Source organism: Leptonychotes weddellii, chromosome 4 (assembly GCF_054177405.1).
Source record: "Leptonychotes weddellii isolate Sample4059 chromosome 4, ASM5417740v2, whole genome shotgun sequence".
NCBI classification, from domain to species: Eukaryota; Metazoa; Chordata; class Mammalia; order Carnivora; family Phocidae; genus Leptonychotes; species Leptonychotes weddellii.
This window is the reverse complement of record NC_138372.1, coordinates 147,653,857-147,669,709: the sequence shown is the minus strand read 5'-3', so window position 1 is coordinate 147,669,709 and position 15,853 is coordinate 147,653,857. Positions and strand designations below refer to the sequence as shown.

The 15,853-nt window shown below is 34.2% G+C and overlaps 1 protein-coding gene across 2 annotated transcripts in view; it reads left to right on the top strand.

The window, feature by feature from the left end:
* Positions 1 to 15,853, top strand: part of CSMD3 (CUB and Sushi multiple domains 3) — a 1,160,890-nt gene that overhangs the window by 786,294 nt on the left and 358,743 nt on the right. For both annotated transcript variants that reach the window (XM_081816413.1, XM_081816412.1), the window contains 3 exons: positions 2,208 to 2,324; positions 9,125 to 9,340; positions 10,576 to 10,764. In XM_081816413.1, the coding sequence (XP_081672539.1) occupies positions 2,208 to 2,324; positions 9,125 to 9,340; positions 10,576 to 10,764 (522 nt within the window). The remainder of the gene's footprint in view (positions 1 to 2,207; positions 2,325 to 9,124; positions 9,341 to 10,575; positions 10,765 to 15,853) is intronic.

The window sequence follows — 15,853 nt, the reverse complement described above, 5'->3', positions numbered from 1 at the left end:
TCTCTCCCTGCCGCTCCCCCTACTCTCTCTCTCTCTCTGTCAAATAAATAAATAAAATCTTAAAAAAAAAAAAGAATGCTGATGTGTAGAAGAGTTTTCCCTCTACAACCTGTAAACACACTAGTTACACACACATGCATGCATAGGCACACATGTCTGACATACGGAATAACACTTCACATCTCTTTTCTGTGTTTAACTAACTCTCTTAATTTTGATCCTTCTGTTCACTAAGTTTTACTCTAACTGTATGCAATATAGTCCTTTCAAATGGTAGAGCATCTTCACTCATCACATTTCACTCAACAAATTCATACCATGGTGTATTTTTTTGTCCGACTCTCACAATGGAGAATAAAATGAAATATAGTGTATTAGGAATAAATTGACATATGTAAAAATAATCTAATAAAAAATACAATCCTCGGGCGCCTGGGTGGCTCAGTTGGTTAAGCGACTGCCTTCGGCTCAGGTCATGATCCTGGAGTCCCGGGATCGAGTCCTGCGTCGGGCTTCCTGCTTGGCAGGGAGTCTGCTTCTCCCTCTGACCCTCCCCCCTCTCATGTGCTCTCTCTCATTCTCTCTCTTTCAAATAAATAAATAAAATCTTAAAAAAAAAAATACAATCCTCTGTCAAAATGTAGAATGCATTACAAGGGAGGTAAAAACAGATCAACTCAGCACCACCATTACCAGCAAGATACAGTAGAAATGGTATACCTAGCTCTTAAATTGATCACAAAAACACAGTGAGACTTTTTTAAAAATTGAAAGGAAATTTGAGAGTTTCAGTAATAATAGTGTCAATCAAGGCCTGTGCAAGCTCTAAATAGGAGCCTAAGGTAACAAACCATGCATATTATTTGCAATGTATTGATATTATTAATATTATTGCAACAGAAGCATAGCTTTATTTTAGTCTTATATTTGGTCTTAGGGAGATGATACAAGACAACTCCCAGAGAGGCATTTGTAAAAGACCTTCTTTTATTCCTGGGTAGAGTAAAAGAAATAAAAAAAGGAGAAGTGGATTTTAATTTTGTATATAAATGTAAATATATGTGTGTGTGTGCGTGTGTGTATCTGTGTGTGTAGGTATATGTGTGTATATATATATATATATATATATATATTTTCAAGCCTGCATGTTTGAATACTTACAGGAATTGCAAACAACTTATTTCTAGCCAGATCAGTGTAGAATAGTAGCCAGATTCCCTCGACTCTTCTCAGCATTATTACTTGGAAGAAATCATGGAAAAGCCTAAGGCCAAACTCACCTTTCTGTGTTCCAGAGAAATGAAGTAAGGATCGGAGCAGACAAGACAACACACAGTTCTTATTGTCTTTGCCATGTCCAAGAGAGCTGACATTTCTACATGGAATAGAATAAGGCATCAATACCTTTCTGTTTCTTTTAGAATATACATTTTTACCTGGCTATATCTTTGTCTCCTTTAATTTTTAATACTGATGAAATTATCTGGTATAGCATAACCACTGATGTTTGTTGAGTGTAGTAGAAGACAGTGTAAACTATGATTTGTTCTCAAAAAAAAAAATGAACATTGAATCAAATTTGAATTTATTTGACCTTAGTTCATAAACATATATTTATTTTTACTATCTCAGAGTATTTACTTAAAAGTTATGGCTTCTCAAACATTCCTGTTTGTTCCTGATATTTTCCAAAGAAATGGAAAAGTACAGAAGCAGCCTTCAAATTTTTTGCCGCTTAACTCACTGTTTTAAAAAGAATTGTATGAAGAATGACACATACCCCTTTAGGAATCTAAAAGAACTGATTTTGCATAATTAACCATTCATTTTCTTAAAGCTTAATAAAAGAGGGCTGCTAAACAATTAATTACTCATGTTTAATTTATGACCAATTTATGCAAATGTTACTTATAATTAAAATGTATAAGATAAGTATGTACTTCAGATTCAAATGTGGGAAGATGAGCTACGTTACAGTGCGGCTAATTCTCAGAGGCTATTACATACCTTTCTCTTCTCTAGGGCTGCAGTGGATGAAACTATTTCCTAATATTGGAGGAGGTCTCTTACACATTCCTGTTATTACCGAGAAGTAGCTTAAGCAAAGAAAATCAGATTGATTCTATTTCAAGAGAGGAGAGATTTCTTCAGCCGCTGCCTCTCTAACTATGACTGATCATATGACTGTATTTCTTTGTATTTTTCAGCTTTATGTGGAGGAGATGTTCGAGGGCCTAGTGGAACAATCTTATCACCTGGTTACCCGGAATTTTATCCAAATTCTCTGAATTGTACATGGACTGTTGATGTAACTCATGGAAAAGGTAATTTGCCTCATGCAATGATAATTGGACTATCTTCTGAATTTTCATTGCATCTATTTTTATTTCATTGTCCTTTACAATGTCATTTTGCATGAGCAAAAACAGATCAGTACTAAAATATGCTAACACAAAATCCAGTTTGAGTAACTGCAGCAGAGGATTATATTTACTTTTCCATAGTGTTATAATATGCTTATGTTTTTACCATAATATGCTTAGTGTTATAATATGCTTATGTAAGAGATATTTATTTTCTTTTGATATATTAAACTCATGTTGTTTGGAATTTTCCTATCAACAAAATCTCAAACAGGATGGCTTTTTGTCTCCGGTATAGTCTTAAGAGGTTGATTTCAAAAGTTCAAAAGGGAATAGGAAGATGATCTGAAGTGCTGAGCAAATTGTTAAGCAAAGATAACATATTTATATATATTGCTTTTAACATGTCTATGATTATTTATTATAATTATATCCTTCATATGAATTTATAACCATTCAAAAATACTTGTGTCTCGGTTTTCTATCAGAACTGCAGATTTTTCTCACATAATTGATTGAGAGTATAAAATTGCACTGTGCGTGGGGTAGATGTTAATAAATGTCTTTTGAACAAATAAATGAAAGGCCCTGTAGAACTAAATATGGTCCATTCATGTGATACAACTAAACAAATAAACTAGCAATAGAAGTGGTTAAGGCAACACCTTAGTGGGAAAATAGTCATCCTAACATATCAAAACAAAAATAGATTAAAATTACTTACCTAAAAATCTCTATGTGTTAATCTTTTAAAAAGACTGAAATTATTCACTTTAAAAACTGCTTTGGAGAAGTAGTTTTTCTTTTAGCTCTGTTGTTAAATCATTCCTGTCAGTTTTTACTATTATATCATACTTATTGATTTTACTATAGAAAATCTTTAATAAGAGCCTAGCAAGGAAAAGATGCTATTACAATTTTTAAAATTAAAGCTTATGTTTAATACATTTGAAGTCACTGCATTCTCGCAAAACAAGTTTGCCTTTATTAAAATTATACATCATTTTATTGAGGGTGAGGATTATATTGGAGTTATGATTATAATGAAATTAAATGTTATCAAGAAAAAAGCTAAAATGAGTATTCTGATATTGAACAGAAGGAACGAAGTAGAAGACTTTGTAAACTGTGGTTTTTGTTCTCTCCATAATACAAGTTAACCAGAGCATCCTATTATTCCAGCTTTCAGTGGATTAATGGAGTTTAAAATAAGCTTTCTTGTATTATACGAGAAAATGGAGGACTACATACTGCTTGCTATGTAAATAGAGGTTTAATTAACACTTAAGGTTTTGCGTCTTCACAGGTTGCAAGTGTTAATTAAATCTGTATTTACATGGCAAGAAATGCAGATTTAGATGCTTTCTTTAAGAGCCAAGAAATTTGTTGAAAGTACGACTATTCCAAAGCGTAACTAAAGTTATGTGAAGGATAATCTCTTAAAGTTGGGAGAAATTGTCAAGGTAATATAGTCCAACCCCTTACCCAGTACACCAGTTTCTTTCTATAGTGTTCCAGAAATATGATAAACTTGCCTGATATTGATATTTATGTTGATAGCAAACTTATTCCTTGGGAAAACCTGCTCAATTTTTATATGGTTGTAATTGTTTGAAAATTATTCTGCAACTATTATCCCTGTTCTGCCCTCTGGAGTTAGACAAAACACACATACAAAAACAACCTAATCCTTTCTCCACCCTAACTCTTCAATATACCAAATCACTATTCTGTGCCCATAATGGCTTGCATGTCTGCTCCCCCCAGTCCCTTATCCCAGCTTTTTCATCCCAGACTAATCACCTCAGTTCCATCAATTCTTTATTGTAAGATATTTTTATCGTCATCACCATTCTAATCACGTTTCTCTGGATGTGTTCCAGTGGATTGATATCTAGGGATATCAGTATCCTTCTATAGTGTGTTTTCCCACCACAAAACACGGTATGACATTATTTAACTCCACAAAGTATTTCCATTAGTGAAGCCTGTACATATTTTTTATATATATATTTTTATTAGCTTTTTTGCCATCATGTCATAGCCCTAATTTAAAGTACAGTAAGCCCAAATCCTAAAATTCTCTATTTGTGCAGTTGATTTTTTTCTATCATCAGTGCAAGACTTTTTTTTTTTAAAGATTTATTTATTTATTTGAGAGAGAGAGAATGAGAGAGAGAGAACACATGAGAGGGGATAGGGTCAGAGGACAAAGCAGACTCCCTGCCGAGCAGGGAGCCCGATGCAGGACTCGATCCAGGGACTCCAGGATCATGACCTGAGCTGAAGGCAGTCGCTTAACCAACTGAGCCACCCAGGCGCCCCTTTTTTTTTTTTTAAGAGTTCATGTTATCAAGAATCAGTGGGCCTTTCAAATGCCTTGTGAAGTAGTGTAGGTGTTACTTGCATTTTATAGACAAGAATCTGAAGTCACTAGAGGTTATTTATTTATACTCAAAGCCACAATGTCTGTGAAGATTGGACAAAGAATTGAATTCACATCCTATGACTACACACCAGGTGCTCTTTTTCTGAAACCACATTTCCTCCTTACCTGTATCTATATATTTCATTGTCAGCTATGTGTCTTCATCATGACTCTCCATAATCCTGCTTTTTATTTGTTTGTTTTGCTTACATCTTGTCTACTTACTTAACCTTTATCCTGATTCAATAGCCATAGTGGAGGGCAGTTCAGGTTTTTATATTTACCCCTCTTATATTTTCTCATATTAATTTTTCTCTGGAGTTTTTGTGACATTATTTTGAAACAATTTACATTTCATTTATATTTACATATACAGTCAGAATTTTCTGAAATAAGCATCATTGTCAAGACTTTAGGGGTTTATAAAAATCTTAATGGAACAGATCTAAGTGTCTAAATATTTAAGATCTAAGAAACTTCAAATAGACCATCAGTAACCTCTTTACCACTTAACACTAAGTCAGGGTGTTTGAATACATACAGTTGTTTCAAATTCAGTTAACTATAGTACCATTCAGCCTATATTGCTCCTTGTTTACAATGATACCAGAAGAGATTTTCCTTAAACATATTGCAGAAGTCAAGATGCTAATTATATGTTCTAGTCTACTAGAGATCTGGGTGGAGGGGACTACATTAAGAGCAAAACAAAAAACCTTAGGCTTTTAAAGGTAGAATTGTCCTTAGATAAAGTATAGTCTAGTCCAATCCTATAAATTTAAAGAAGGGAAAAACACTCACGAGTCTCAATGTCATAGTTGACTACAACTGAAACTTAAATATTCAGGATATTTTGACTTTAAGCCCAAGTCTTTTCACATGTATCTGGAACAGTAATTATCTTCATGGGCCTTCCTGAATGATCATTTTTATAAGAAGATACCATGATGTTGAAGCCACTGACTTTTTCTCACTATTCCTCAAATACCTACTGCCCTATTAAGATTGTGTGTCCTTACCTATCTGCCCCTTCTTCCTGAAATGTCTATCCGGGAGCTGCTCCTCCACAAAATTCTGCTCAGTTTTGAAGGTCATTGTCTTCAGAAGCCTCTGCTGACCCCTTTAACAAGTTGGTTACTTCTATTTCTATGCTCCTGTCCTGCCTTGTCTGTACTCTGTTATACTGACTTAATGACTTTCAGAGCACTTAGCAGAATGTTTGAACTGTTGGTTTAGGAATGCTTTCCCTCAGATAGACCAGGAATTATTTGCAGTCTTCTAAATCTTTACATTCCATAATGCCTAGAGTATAGTAGGTTCTTGGTATCATTTCCTTACTTAAATTCATTGACCTTTAGCAGAATTTTGGAGGTCTTACACTGTTGTGCAGTAGTGAAAACAGATTTTATTGTTTAAACCATAATCTGATAAATGGAAGTTTCCTTTTATAAACGGTTGGCTAGGACTGAGCAACATGAAAAAAAAATCAGCTTTCATGTTGGACAATAACAATAGCTAAGAGCTGCTGAGCACTTCTTCGGTGCAAGGTACTGGGCCACGTCATTCCCATATACCATCTCATTTAAACTTAAAGTCACCCTGAGAACCTCATTTACAAATGAAGAATGTAAGGCTTGGAAAGGCAACGTTGTACTCAACAGTGGGCTTCTTAGCACCATGATCTAACGGAATTTTTAATTTTCCCACATATTAATTCAGTGTATATCAGAATAAATGCATTTAAAAAATAAATAAATTATATGCAGAACAACACTTTTCTTGTCTTTTGCCCATCTATTGTCTTATTCTCTACTTTTTGTTAGCTTTATTATATAATAAAAATCAAATTGACTTACCTGAATTTCCACTCTTACGTTGTTTTGTAAACTTAGATAGCAGTTAATCTAGATGGCAAAGCATCTTCTCCTTGCCGTACCTACACCCCATTCTTACTTGCATCTGGCTAGTGTCAATTACCATTTTTATACTGAAGAACATTTGAAAGACTGACTCAATTTCTGGACTCCTTCTAAAAGGGCTCTTATATTCCTGCTCATTGTGGAGAGGGGAAAAAAAAAAAACTCACCTTTTTTTTTAAGATTTTATTTATTTATTTGACAGAGAGAGACAGCTAGAGAGGAAACACAGTGGGGGAGGGAGAAGCAGGCTTCCTGCTGAGCAGGGAGCCTGATGTGGGGCTTGATCATGGGACCCTGGGATCATGACCTGAGCTGAAGGCAGACGCTTAACGACTGAGCCACCCTGGTGAAAACCTCACATTTTGTAAAAGAGTTTGAAAAATAGTATTTTTGTACATTTCTAATCTTTTCCAAGTCCAAATCACTGGTCCATTATGCAGTAATAACCTTGTCTTATGATTGCTTATGTTTTCAGTGTATTTGTTTGGTTTCATTTTATATCTTTTGTTTGCTTGCTTTTAAAAAACTGAAGATTTGAAGGATTTTGAACTAAAATGTCAATGAATAAAATTAAAGTCTGTTACTTACCATACTCTGGGTTTTTTGATTTCTTTAATAAATATTTTAATGACCTTTTGTTTTTTGGGTTAAGTTAAAAAAAAAGAAAGCACTTCAAGGGAAAGATGAGTGTGGTAGTCTGTCTTTATTTCACTTAATACCTTGCCCACAGTATGAGGGGTATGTGTGCATGTGTGTGTGTAATTGTTAGTCTTTAACATCTGTTCTAGACAAGATCATTAAAAACTCATGTGAGATGAGGCACCTGGGTGGCTCAGGGGGGAGTCTGCTTCTTCCTCTGCCCCCCCTTTTGCTCTCTCTCTCTCTCACCCTTTCTCTCTCAAATAAATAAATAAAATCTCTTAAAACAAAACAAAACAAAACACCTCATGGGGGACCACAATGCAATGCCACACCATACTCACCAGAATGGAACAAATGAAAAAAAATTTTTTAAATCAAGTATTGACAAAGATATAAAGCAACCAGATTTGGCAATGGAAATGTAGATTGGCACAGCCACTTTGTAAAGCAGTATCTATTAAAGCTACTGTTAATGACCTGTAATGGGTCATGACCCAGTAATTCCACTCCTAGATATTCCCTGACAGAAATATATATTCTTCAAAAGACATACTTGAATACTGAGGGCACCATCTACATTCATGCTAAAACACTAAGTACCTAAGTGACTGTCAAATGTTGAACAGATACATGAATGTGGTGTATTCACAAAATGAAATGCTATACTATATATCACTGAAAAGAAAAAACAACCACACACAAAAACAGAGATGGATCTCACATACCTAATGTTGAGTAAAACTCAGACCCAACAGAGTATATATTATATGAATCCATTATATAAACTACAAAATATTTACATAAGGTAGCAAAATTAGGCTCTGCTACGAGAAGTTGAGCGAGTGGTTACTTTTGGCAAAGTGAAGTGATAGAAAAGTTTCACAAAAGAGGCTCTGCTCTCTGTAATGTTGTATCTATTGATTCAGATTCTGTTTGCAAAGGTAAGTTTACTTTGTGAAATTTCAGCAATCTGAACAATGATATGTGCAATTTTCAGTATATTATATACACAGGTTGAAGTGTGTGAAAAATAAATAAATAATCATTATATTTATTTAACAAACAGTTCTTCCCTATGCCTGCTTTATATTTCTCTTCTAGAGTTAAGCATTTTTGGAAGTTGGGTGTTATATTACTAGGCAGTGTTTTTGTGTTTGAGGAGATTGCAGAAGGAAATGAAGGAGGCATGTCAAGTGTTTACCAGAAAGCTGCACTGCTATTATAAATAAAGCATATGAATTTTCCTTGAAATTTTCAGAAAACTCAGGTGATATCTTTTCAGGCATTGATTTTTAAATTTTATTTCCAAGCAGTTTCCAAAATATGGCTTGCTAGGTGTCTTATAAAGAAGCTGGAGGGGGAAAAAAAAGAAAAGATTTTATTAGATGACTCATTTGGAAATTTTATAGAAGTGGGGGAAAATCGGAGGGGGAGACAAACCATGAGAGACTATGGACTCTGAGAAACAAACTGAGGGTTCTAGAGGGGAGGGGGGTGGGGGGATGGGTTAGCCTGGTGATGGGTATTAAAGAGGGCATGTTCTGCATGGAGCACTGGGTGTTAAACACAAACAATGAATCATGGAACACTACATCAAAAACTAATGATGTAATATATGGTGATTAACATAACATAGTAAAATAAAAATAAAAAATGCTTTTCATTTCCAGAGAATTTAATTACAAGGAGAGTCCTGATTTTAGTTACTTTGGTAAATTTCTGTGGTTTACAGATATACTTTGTGAGTCTAATTTTCTTCTTTTTCTTCATAGGCGTGCAGTTCAATTTTCATACCTTCCATTTGGAAGACCATCACGACTATTTACTGATCACTGAGAATGGTAGTTTTACCCAACCACTGGCACGCCTTACTGGTTCAGAACTTCCTTCAACAATCAATGCTGGTCTCTATGGAAATTTCAGAGCTCAACTGCGCTTCATTTCTGATTTTTCAATATCATATGAAGGATTCAATATTACATTCTCTGGTAAGAAAATAAATTTAAAAAGCTTTAGTAAGAAAAAGTCAATTTTTATTTTTTTTTAAAGATTTTATTTATTTATTTGTCAGAGAGAGAGAGAGAGAGAGCGCGCACAAGCAGGGGGAGGTGCAGAGGGAGAAGCAGGTTCCCTGCTGATCATGACCAGAGCATGGGATCATGACCGGAGCCAAAGGCAGATGCTTAACCAACTGAGCCACCTAGGCATCCCAAAAAAGTCAATTTTTAAAGTATGACAAAACACGTTTGCATGTAGATTTTTAAGGTTTAGTTCATATTTACAATGAATTTTAATAAATAGATTTATGAAAATTTAACTTTGCAAAAAAAATAACTTTAGGTTAGTTTTATTTCATATATGGTTTTCATAACCATTTCATAAATGGTTACTGCTATAGCCCAATTTCGAACAAAAGTATGTCCTAATAAATTTTTTAAACAATAAAATAATAGCTCATTAACATGGAACAATCCCTTTTGTTCTCTGTTGGAATTACAAGGTAAGTGCATGCTCTGAGAATAGTTTTAGCTAAGCTACTTCTTCTTAGGATGGTATATAAATTATAATATTGTTGTTTAATCAACTGTACTCTCTTATATCCTGAAGACCGTTTAGCTGTTCATTTTCATTGTGTTCATTCATTGCTTGGGGAAATTTGTATAAATCTATAATGTAACAATTTTCAGTGTGTGGGCACTTCAGTCTTACATAAACCATTACCTTTGAAGTCATGTGTTTTTCAGAATATGGATTAATTGAACTCCTTGTAGATGAGAGGCACAAGAGCCTTTGTCATTTAGGTTAAAACCATTAAGTAAAATGCATTTCTAAAGTGCAAATGATTTCATCCAAATGTTATTTTGTGTTTGAAAATATGCATCTATTATGCTATTATTATAAGTCAAACCTGGTGAAATGGAAATGTTTCTAATGCAGAAGAAAGAATATGAGATAAATAGCTACATTTTCAATTTATCACTCAGAAGGTGACATTTTCTCATCTGTATTGAATTTCACACATAAAAGTACTCATTAAGTTATTTGATCTTTCACAAAAGAAGAAAAGTATGTGTGTCATTAGCATGTTCCCATAATTATGCATATCCTCACTTTTGAAATGTCTAACTGTAGCCCAATAGCATCCAGTTTGCACACAATAGTAAAATACCCTTAAAAGTGAATACTATCATTTTCTTTGTCCTCCTCCCCATCTCATTTACAGAATATAACCTCGAACCTTGTGAAGATCCTGGAATTCCTCAGTATGGTAACCGAATTGGGTTCAACTTTGGGGTTGGCGACACTCTGACCTTCTCGTGCTCATCAGGTTACCGACTGGAAGGGACATCAGAGATCATCTGTCTTGGTGGTGGCCGACGAGTGTGGAGTGCACCTCTGCCAAGGTGTGTGGGTACGTGGTCAGCTGCTTTCATTTGCTTGTATGTGTAGTCACTGTCCATGGAGTTGCATGGTTACACACCCTTCGTTCTTTTATAATCTGTTGAATTTCTTCATTTATTTCGTATTAGTTATTTCAATTTTTTTTTTCCACTTGGCAATCTGGTGTACCTCAATTAACTTCTCAACTGCTTCATTTAAGCAACCATGCTTCTAAATTTCTTTTCAGATGATGGGATAAGAATCAATAGATATATAAATAGATGATAGATGACAGATAGATACATAGAGAGAGAGATAGATAATCATATTTTCAGAGCTTACAGAAAATTATATTCTTATATTCTGTTGATAGATGATTTCCCATGACTTATGATTGAAATTTTGGCAATATTTTATAATTTAGGATTCATATTCATAAAAGATGACTATGAAGGAAAATGTGTCAAATAATGGATAATTTAAGGGCTATCGCGGCATGTATTGACTCAATATGTATAATCAATAAAAATGAATCTATTATGGCAGATGAATTAAGACAGCAATTCATTTTATGTTGTGAAATAAAGAATAACAATAATTAAAATATTGCAAGTTTAGAACCACCATCCCAACCTTTGGAAAAGAGTGTTTTAGCTGATAAAAAGAAAAAAAAATTCTGTAGGGAAAATGAAGGATTTTTGATTAAGACTTAAGTCATTTCCTATTTATTTTAATTTTTTTAAAGATTTTATTTATTTATTTGTCAGAGAGAGAACACAAGCAGGAGGAGTGGCAGGCAGAGGAAGAAGCAGGCTCCCAGCTGAGCGTGGAGCTGGATGTGGGACTTGATCCCAGGACCCTGGGATCATGACCTGAGCTGAAGGCAGATGCTTAACTGTTTGAGCCACCCAGGTGCCCCAAGTCATTTCCTATTTAAAGTAGGAAATGAGGAGGCAAAAACTTCTTCAGGTCATTAGCCATTCAGTGGTTGTCAGTACTTGTTTTTATGACAGAACAGGATACAAATGGTCATTTTATAATTATTTTATAAAGCTGTTAAAACTCTCAAAGGCATTTAATTTGAATTTACTTTAATTGTAAATTTAATTGTAGGTCACAGACCTGTGTAAGTTTAATATGCTAAAAAATCAGGCAAATTGTTAGAGATTTGATCTGTGGTTTAAGACCTTGTCTTTTCTATGGAGGCAAAATGCCCTGCAGATGAAAATGAGAATGAGCAGGATGCCCTCTGTGACTTACTCGGTATATTATTCAGTATATAAAATGTGGATATTCCTGTGGATCCCAAATCAAGTGAAAAAATATGATCTTCCAGGTTAATGTGGGTCTGAAGGCTTTTATAGTGATGAGATTGTTTTCACAGCCTCTGTGGGTTATATAACGGACAGGATGATATGTAACTGATGAAATTTCTTTTTAAAATCCTGGACTTTTATAGAAATAGCACAAGCAACCACAGAGGCTTGAAGCTGGGAGGTGATGAGCAGTCACACTCTCAGAGCATCTTTTTCAGGAAGCTATACAGAATGCAAATTTTTCTGGGGTTTTTGTGTTGTTTTGTTTTGTTTGTATTTTTTTTCCTGCTATAGCCCAATTTCGAATTCCTCTCTTTACCTGAATTGCCCCCATTTCCATTTTTGCTTGATGTGCATATTTTCAAAACCCAGCTAATGAGAACCTTGGGAATAGTTCAAGGGAGGGCTGTTGAGTGTTTAGGTTTAGATGGTGGCCACTTGATATTGGGTTAATTCATTTTTCTAAACTTCATTTTTCTCATCTGTAAAATGGTTACAGCTGTAGTACCTAGTTCATTGTTATGAGTTAGTTATGAGGATTAAACTAATTAACCATGCCAGGCAGACCTAATATAATCCCTGGAATATAGGAAGGATTCAGAATTTAGATGTTATTATAACTCTTATTATATTGAGTATAACCTGGTATCTATCCAGCCTATCAATCTAGTTTATAAAACCAATTATAGTAGGGAATGAATTCCATTTTATAAAACACTAACATTTATGAGGGTCTACCAGGTTCTTTCATATATAGTTATCTCATTTAATCCTTATTATAATCCTGTTGTTATCCTACCCCCCCACCACCATTTTTCATCAGAAGAATCTGAGCCTTAGAGATTTTAGATAACTTGCCCAAGATCATGAAGGTTATAAGTGACAGGGGCACCTGGGTGGCTCAGTCATTAAGCGTCTGCCTTCGGCTCAGGTCATGATCCCAGGGTCCTGGGATCGAGCCCCGCATCTGGTTCCCTGCTCTGCGGGAAGCCTGCTTCTCCCTCTCCCACTCCCCCTGCTTGTGTTCCCTCTCTCGCTGTGTCTCTCTCTGTCAAATAAATAAAATCTTAAAAAAAAAAATTTAAAAAGGTTATAAGTGACAGAACCATGATTTGTATGACGTTTTTCATATTCTAAAACCCAGCTTTTTCTCACTAGATGGTTTTATCTCAAAAAGATCTAGGAGAAGGTGAATCTTGAATATTTTCTCTCAAGGTACCAAATACATACAAGGCTGTTACACGGATTAAGAAATTGTTTGCATGTAGATTTTTAAGGTTTAGTTCATATTTACAATGAATTTTAATAAATAGATTTATGAAAATTTAACTTTGCAAAAAAAAATCACTTTAGGTTAGTTTTGTTTCATTAAAGTATTTCTTTCAGACTGGGTTTATTTGTGCCTAAATCTTTAATGGGAAGAATGAGATAAAATCACCCTGTGGACAAATATAGAAAGCAAATTATTGCCCATGGGAATTTTCCCCCCATTTTCAAATTAGTTCTGCTTGCTTTTAAGTTTATTGAAATTTACAATTAAGGCTGTTGAGTTTAATAAATTCCACTGTAGGTATACATTTAAGTGACCAGATTCAGAGAACTATGCTTTCAAATATAATGACTTTAAAAAGTTTATTTCTCCAGTTTTCTTTAAGCTTTTCTTCACTACTCTGCCTATGCTTTAAAACAAATGTGTTCCTTTTTGTATTTCTGGTTCCATGTATGCATATGTATATATTTCTTATTTTGTTATCTTTTCAAGTTCACAATCTTTAGTCACATAAAATGCAAATTATTTGTAAGCATTCATATGAACAGACCCAATTTTAGCAATGCTAGTTTATTTGGACTGTTTTTATTTCTTTTTAGATTTTTTTGTACTTTTCATTTTATGTATCTCTCATGCCAATTCTCTAGTCCATACTTGCTTAAAAACCATCTTTTAGTCCTTAGCACTACCAACTTCATAGAAAGCTCATGTTATAGATAGCGGCCAAATTGTAAGTAGATTGTATTCCAAAAGTTTGCTTCTGTTTCAGCTTTTTGGAATCTAGATGGTCTTTCCCTGGCACAAGGTTGCAAATGATGGATACATTCCCAGAACAAACCATAGATGAGGTTTTGAATTTTATGCCAAGAATAAAGCTAATACTAACATTTACCAAAATAACTTATGTATACATAGGTTCTTACATAGGTTATATAAGAAGGTGCCTGATTCTTTGGACAATAAGACAACTGATATTCAAAACTAAATACAGAAACTTTTTGTTTATATATGTTTAATTTTGACTCTCTTTAGCATATAAATTTCTGTTGGTAGAATTTGGTGAAAATTATCTTAATTCTGGATGTTAGACAAATAATAAATAACATTTTCATTGAAACAACTTTTCTGAGTAACCTCTGCATTTATGTTTTAAGGTAATATTTTAACAAACTATTAAAATACAATAACAGCATAATATAGTCCTTACAATCTATAAAGGATTGTATCAAGCAGTGTCTTATTCCAAAAATCCATCAGCACTGTGGAAGTAAACTTAGCATAACTGTTTTATCAGTGAAGTGACAATGTCTATAAAAAATGCAAACTTAGGAGCAGAGCCATGACTGTCACATTGTTGAGTCCCAGGCTTGTGCTCAATTCAGAATAGCACACTGCTGTCTTTGACTGGAGGTCTCAATAAAGTTGGGAGGAAATCTGGTCTTAATTACAGTTGATACATGGCTTCAGAGAACTCCTTATGTTGTCCTCTATTTTAATCAGAGGAAACTTCTTTGACCACGACCCATTTATCAGGGATTACTTAAGTGAAGGGAAATTTGTAGAACAAGAGAAGAATCTTGATAGAAACTCAGAGCATAAATCTCAGAAGCAGGGCTTTTTCTCCCCAAGAGGTGTCCTCCATTGCAGACACATAGTTAATATTTACACTCCAACTTTCCTAAGCTGACCTTTGGGAAGTTGTTCAGATCTCTTTCCTGCCAAGTTTTCTCAAATGTAAAATATGAATAATCATATCTATGCTGCAAGATAACATATAGCTCTAAGCAATGAAAGACATGTAAATCACCTAATGCACTGCTCAACACATGATATTCCATAACAAACCTCGGTCTCTTTTTCTTGTACCTGAAACTCTCTCCATAAACATATATCCAGTTATCCTAAGGACCATGATGGCTAAGAGTTGTGAGGATTGATTTTTACCAACCAGCAGAAGAGGGAAGAGAAGAGAAGGAGGAGATGAAAAAGTTTAATGTGCTATCAGTAGCTAAGTATTTCACACATATAGTCTTATTTACTACTTAATGATCAAGATGAAAGTTTAACTTAAAAACAAACATATAACTATGTTTTACATTTTGGAAGAGATAAAAATAATCAGCAGATAAAATGATATTTCAGTGAAGATATTTTATATTTAAGTGATTATCCTGGAGAGCTGTGTTTCTATGGAAATGGATAATCTGGTCATCTTTTTAGATGGCCAAAAGCAAAAAAAAAAAAAAAATGCATAAGAGAATTGATTACTTTGAAAATAAGAAACACTGCCCTGTTTTTGGCCAAGAAATGAGTACCTGATTTCCTTTACTAAAGTTGACATTACAAAAAACATAGCTATTCCCATTGTCATCTCTCTAAATCAAGAAAAAACTTGCATATCTGTGTTCAGCCTCCAAATATACCAGAAATCATGCCAGGTCATGTTGCAAATAAACAAGGAGCTAATGAAAGAACATATTATTTTGGAAAGTAGATTAGCAAGTTCAGTGTTAGTAATGACTTGTCTTTAGGCA